Source organism: Gymnogyps californianus, unplaced genomic scaffold, assembly GCF_018139145.2.
Source record: "Gymnogyps californianus isolate 813 unplaced genomic scaffold, ASM1813914v2 HiC_scaffold_474, whole genome shotgun sequence".
NCBI lineage: Eukaryota > Metazoa > Chordata > Aves > Accipitriformes > Cathartidae > Gymnogyps > Gymnogyps californianus.
In genome coordinates this window covers 1-6,476 of record NW_026114372.1, presented here as the reverse complement: position 1 = coordinate 6,476, position 6,476 = coordinate 1, and the positions used below count along the sequence as shown (strand labels likewise).

Sequence of the window (6,476 nt, the reverse complement as noted above, 5' to 3'; positions counted from 1 at the left end):
CAAGCGCTGCACGCGCGGTCTCTCCTCACGCTCTTTGCACGCTCGCTGCATGCTCCATGCACGCCCTATGCAAATGTCGCACGCGTGCTCTCTTCGCGCGCTCTGTGCATGCCCTCTTGCAAGCTTCACGTGTGCTCTTTTCTCACACTCTGTGCACACTCTCCCTGCATGCTCTGTGCACGCTCTCTGCAAACACTGCTTGTACGCTTTCTCCACACGCTCTCTCCACAAGCTCTGTGCATGCTCTGCACAGACTCTCTCTGCACGCTCGTGTTCTCTGCACGCTCCATGCACACTTGGAGAGCACTCCCAATGCTGGCCCACTCTTTCACAAACGCCATGCAGTCTTATCTGCATGTTCCGTGCACACTCTCTGCACGCTCCCCGCACACCCTCTGCATGCTCCATGCATGCTTTCTCCACATTCTCCATGCGCACGCTCTCCCCACAATCCATGCAGTCTCAGCTGCATGCTCCGTGCATGCTCTCTCCGCATGCTCTGCACACGTTCTCTCCACGTGCTCCACATGCTCTCTCTTGCACGCTCTGTGCATGCTCTCCCTGCACACTGCATGCATGCTCTCCCTGCACACCCTTGTGCATGCCCTCTTGCACCCTTTGTGCACACTCTCTCTGCATGCTGCAGGCACGCTCTGCCCACACGCCCTGTGCATGTCCTCTTGCATGCTCGGTGCACGATCTGTCTGCACGCTCCGTGCATGCTCTCTCCACACATTTCGTGCACGCTCTCTCTGCATGCTCTGTGCATGACGCACCTGCACACACTAGGTACACCCGCTCTGCACACTCCGTGCATGCCCTCTTGCACGCTCTGTGATCGCTCTCTCTGCGCAGTGCGTGCACGCTCTCTCTGCACGCTCTCTCTGCACGCTCTGTGCGCACCCTCTTGCACGCTCCATGCATGCTCTCTCCGCGCGCTGCATGCATGCTCTCTCTGCACGCTCTGGACGCGTCCTCTTGCACGGTCTCTCCGCGCACTGCATGCATGCTCTCTCCCGCACGCTCCCAGCACGCACACGTGCTTTCCGCACGCTCCCTGCACGCTCGTCCCGGCGAGAAAGCCATTAAAGCGACGCCCCAGGAAGACGGGGGACGGAAGAGGGGAGCTCCGGGTGGGATCAATAGCAAATTAGTGACTTTACGCCGAGCTGAATGATGCCCGGTGGCGGGAGCGGGGCTGCGCCGGTGTCCCCGCTCGCTCGCCGCCGCCGCCGAAGCGCGCACATGTCCCCCCTTGCTCAGGCGCTGATCTCCACGGCGTTGGCCTCCTCCTGCTCCCGGATGACGTGGACGCCGGCAGTCCGCAGCAGCCGCGGGGTGCTGCGGGAACGCGCCGGCGAACCCGGCGGCGACCTGTGCGTGCGCGTTGAGGCGGGCGAGCGAGCCGGCGAGCGATGGTAACGACGAGTCGAACGCCCCACCGGTCCCGGCGAGCGACCGGCTGCTGGTGCCGGCGAGCTGGTGTAACCCGGTTCAACCATGCCGCGGGGTTCGGGTGGCGAATCCTCCTCTGCCTCCGGCGAGTCCTGCCAAAAGCCAAGAGCAGACGAGCGTGCGAAGCGTGCGAGACCCGGTGCCGCCGCGCAAAGCCGGCACGCTACCAGCGCGCTACCGGCCGCTCACCTTGTCCTTGAGGATGTACAAGGCCACCGGGTTTTTGCGGTCGTGCTCGCCGCTCCGCGCGATGCCTTCGGCTGCACGGAGGCAAGGCGTTGCTTACCGCGCCGGCGGCGTTGGCGTTCCCCCAACCCGCCGCGGCGGCACCGGGGCCGGCACTCACCCTCGTGCTTCAGGCGCTCCTCGTCCTGCTCGGCGTACTCGGAGGCTGGTTGCGTCTCCGCTTGCCGCTTCTCCCTGGGGAAGGGATAGGGAATGGGGCAGCACCCGCACCGCGGTGGCAGGCAGCGGGGGGCACCGCCTGCGGCTCAGCCGGGGAAGGGCCCGGTGCTGCGGTGAGGGAGAGAGGGGATGGGGTGGGATGGGATGGGGTGAGATGGAATGGGACGAGATGGGATGGGATGAGATGAGATGGGATGGGATGGGATAGAATGGGATGGGACAGGAGAGATGGATCAAGGCAGGATGGGATGGGATGGGGTGAGGTGAGGTGATGGGATGGGATGGGATGGGATGGGATGGGATGGGATGGGATGGGATGGGTCAAGACAGGATGGGTTGGGATGGGATTGCATGGGATGGGACTAAATGGGATGCGACGAGACAGGACAAGATGAAATGGGATGAGACAAGATGGGATGGGATGGGATGGGTCAAGACAGGATGGGATGGGATTGCATGGGATGGGACTAAATGGGATGGGACGAAATGGGATGGACAGACAGGAAGATGAATGGATGGGATGGGATGGGATGGGATGGGATGGGATGCAATGGGATGGATAGATGAGATGAGATGAGATGAGATGAGATGAGATGGGATGGGATGGGATGGGATGGGGTGGGATGGGGTGGGATGGGGTGGGATGGGATGGGATGGATGCATGGGATTGCATGGGATTGCATGGGATGGGACTAAATGGGATGAGACGAGACAGGGCAAGATGAAACGGGATGGGACAAGATGAGATGGGATGGGATGGGTCAAGACGGGATGGGATGGGATGGAACAGATGGGTCAAGGCAGGATGGGATGGGATGGGATGGGATGGGATGGGATGGGATGGGATGGGACGGGACAAGATAGGATGGGAAGAGATGAGACAGGATGGGAGGGCATGGGACAAGACAGGATGGGACAAGATGGGACGGGATAAAAGGAACTCCCTTTGGCTCCCGCGTTACCCCCCGCCGTACTTCTTGGAGGGCTTCCAGCAGGCGCAAACAGTCACCAGGGTGACCAGGAGGAAGATGCCGCCCGTGGAGAGGATGATGTAGAGGGAGCTCCGGCCTGGGGGAGAGGAATGAGGGGGGTCGACCCCCCCAAAATTTTAGCTGGGAGCATCTGCAAGGGATGGCCAGCCCTGGGGGTGCGGGAGTAGGGAACGGGTGGCTTACGGTAGACGGTGAGCTTCACGGGGATGCTGCGGCCGTGGCTGATGGGGTTCTCCACCAGGCAGCTGTAGACGTCGTCGTCAGCCATGAGGACGCGGGTGATGGTGAGGATCTTCTGGTCGGGGGAGAGGAGCAGGCGGGAGTCGTTGCTCAGCGGCCGCCCGTCCTTCAGCCAGGTGTAGGTGGGCTTGGTGCCGTTCTCGTGCGAGCAGTTGAGCGTGAAGAACTCGCTGAGCTCCAGCACCGTCGAGGAGGCCACCAGCACTTGCGGCTTCGAGATGGGGACTGTGGGCGAGCAGGGGAACCACGGTGATGCCATGTCTTGGGGGACGGGTGGGCCCAGGGGATGGGAAGGGGGACATCAAAACCCCACCGGGGACGTAGCTTGGCTGCATGGGGTGGTTGAACCCCCAAAACCACCTCCCAGTTGGAGAAAGCCCTCCCAAAAAGTGGTCGGGGAAGACATCCCATGGAGAGCCCAATCTCCACTGGACATCCTTCTTGTGCTTACTGTCCACGGTGAGGTTGATGGTCTTCTCGCCGGTGAAGGTGTCGTCGGTGATGGACACCTCCACCTCGTAAGCGCCTTCGTCGGCCAACTGCAAGGGGCTGATGAGCAACGAGCCGTTCTCCAGCACCCGGATGCGGTCACGGTAATCGGGCCGTAGGTTGCCGATGATCTCGGTGCCGATGGACTGGACGACGGTGACGGGTTTGTCACGCTTCAGCTGCCACTTGACCACCGGCTTGTCGGCGCTGGCGCTGGCGTAGCGCACCGACAGCAGCGCCGCTTTGCCCGCCGTGCCGCGGACCAGCGGCGTGGGGCTGGTGATGTTCACCCCTGCCAGCAGACCTTGGGATGGGGAGAGAGAGTGGGGTGCCGAGTCCGGGCAGGCTGCCTGGTCCTCCGAGCCCGGAGAAAAATGGGGAACCCCCTTCCCGGAGCTGTGCTGAGCACCCCCAAAATGCATCACCAGCACTGGGATGCTCAACCACCGTGCAAGCGGGCTGGTTGCGTAACCCTTTGCAAAGATGCATGCGTCGCCCCGAAAAGTGCATGGGAGGTGGGAGCGCCGCTGCACCCAGGTCAATGCGATGCTTTGCAAAAATGCATGCATCGCCCCCAAAACCTGCATCAGGGGGTGGGAGCGCTCTTGCAGCCGGGTCAATGCAACGCTCTGCCAAATTGCATGCGTTGCCCCCCCCAAACTGCGTGGGGGATAGGAGCGCTTCTGCCCCCGGGCTGATCCAATGCTTTGCAAAAACACGTGTGTTGCTCCAAAAACTGCATCGGGGGGTGGGAGCGCTCCTGCATCCAAGTTGATGCAATTCTTTGCAAAATGCACGCGTCACCCCCAAAAGCGCATCGGGCACGGGAGGCGGGTCGATGCAACCCTTTGCAAAAACGCGTGCGTCATCCCCCAAAATGCACGGGAGGGTGGGAGCGCTGCTGCACCCAGGTCAATGCAATGCTTTGCAAAAGTTGCGTGCATCACCCCAAAACCTGCACCAGGGGGTGGGAGTCCTCCTGCAGCCAGGCTGATGCAACTCTTTGCAAAAATGCATGCATCGCCCCCAAATATTGCAGGAGGAGGGGCGAGAGCCCTCCCGTGCCCGGATCGATGCAATGCTTTGCAAAAACACACGCATCACCCCCAAAAAGTGCATGAGGGGGGGTGAGTGCACTCCTGCAGCTGGGTCGATGCAACCCGTTGCAAAAAGGCATGCATAGCTCCCCCCAATCGCAGCAACGGTGGGAGCGCTCCTGTGCCGGGGTCGATGCAACCCTTTGCAAAAATGCCTGCATCGCCCCCCAAAAAACTGCATGGGAGAGCGCGAGCGCTCCTGCAGCCAGGTTGATGCAACTCTTTGCAAAGACGCATGCATCACCCCCAAAAATTGCATGGGGGGGTGGGGGGGGAGCCCTCCCGTGCCCGGCTCAATGCAATACTTTGCAAAAATGTGTGCATCGCCCCAAAAATTGCAGGGGCGGGGGGGTGGGGTGGGCAGGATTTTTGCATCCCAGCCCCGTTGGATGCTCGGGTCCAGCCAACCCCCCCGCCTCGAGATGCAAAACCGCATCACGGGGGTCGGTGCACGTGCGTCGCTCCTCATTGCTGGTTTTAAGCCAAAAAGGGCTGGGAAAAAGCGGAAAAAAATTTTTTTTGGAGGGGGGCACTCCCCAAAACACCGTAGCTTCAGCCCTCCCCGCGCCTTGCCGGTGCGGGGGTCCCATCCGCGAACCCCCATCCGGATGCCGTCATCGGACGGCGAACAAACCCCATATTGAAGAGGCGGGGGAAAGTGGGAAAACCAGCCGGGGAGGGGGAAGCGGGAGCAAGAAAGGCTTTAAACAAACCCGAAAAGTCATGGGACTTATTGGTATGCAGCCTCCGTCCGTCCGTCCGTCCGTCCGTCCTCCCCGGCGGCGCAGAGCTTCGGGCCCCGAAAACGTACCCCGACCCGAAAAATTTTAGGGGACCCCCCATAGGGAAAAGCCAGGCAGGGGATGGGGGTTCATTTTTTAACGCAGCCTTGCACCCCCAGCATCCCCAAACCGCTACTCTTTAACCGTTTCTTCTCTTTTTTTAGCCCAATCGCTGATTTTTCGCTCCGCTCCGGGGAATAAATTTGGGAGTTAATTAATAAATCAGGCAATATTCCCATCTCCTACAGCATCCCTGGCTTAGGGATGGAGATCTCCCACCCTTCCTGTCTGGCTCTTGCTGAAAAAAAAAAACCCACCAAAAATCCTCATTTTCGTGGAATAAATCCCTATTTCTTTGGAAAAAACACAGCAGCATTTTTGGGGTGCTCGGGCTGCAGCCCCGGCGCTTTTTTGGGGTGCAAATCAAAGCCGGCAGCGTGCAAAACCGACTGGCTTTGCTTTGCATTCTCGGCTCATCCGGAGGGAAACGGGGCCTCCTCGGGGCTGGTTTTGGGTCCAAACTTTAGTAAAATGGTGCAAAATTGTTGCAGGGCATTTTCTGCGTTGCCGGTCCCGGGATGGGGCAGTTTGGGGCTCATTGAACCCCAAAATGTGGGTATTTAAGGAATAAATGATGGGTGCGACCAGGGATTGCAGCGGGATGGGGCAAAGGGGGGGCAAACCTAGAAATGGGGTGAAAAATGGGCTTTTTGGGAAAGCTGAAGGATGGGTAAGAAAATAGATTTGGGGATGCTGAAAAAACAAGCAAAAAAGGGGGTTTGGGGAAGAGGAAAAACTGGGGAGAAGCTTGCGGGGGGTGGTGCCGGATCCACCCCCCCCAGCAGGACCCGCTTGACTCCGGAAAAGTGTTTTTCCCAGTTTTTATTCCCAATTTTCCCCCCTTTTTTTTTCCCCTCTCCCAAGCGGAGGGAATGCTCGACGGTACAGCAACCCCCCCTCCCTCCCAATCCCCTTCATCAACCCTCCTCACCCCCACTCCCCCCCCGCCCCGCATC

The 6,476-nt window shown here is 60.1% G+C and overlaps 1 protein-coding gene across 1 annotated transcript; it reads right to left on the bottom strand.

Annotated features, from left to right (window-relative positions):
* Positions 1-1,259: 1,259 nt before the first annotated feature.
* HEPACAM (hepatic and glial cell adhesion molecule) lies at positions 1,260-3,885 on the bottom strand (the record flags this gene model as incomplete). The annotated part of the gene is made up of 6 exons (XM_050914551.1): positions 1,260-1,547; positions 1,645-1,715; positions 1,802-1,875; positions 2,835-2,928; positions 3,036-3,317; positions 3,544-3,885. Coding segments are annotated over 6 exons (1,151 nt in total), but the record flags the coding sequence as incomplete, so codon positions are not given.
* Between the last annotated feature and the right edge of the window lie 2,591 nt (positions 3,886-6,476).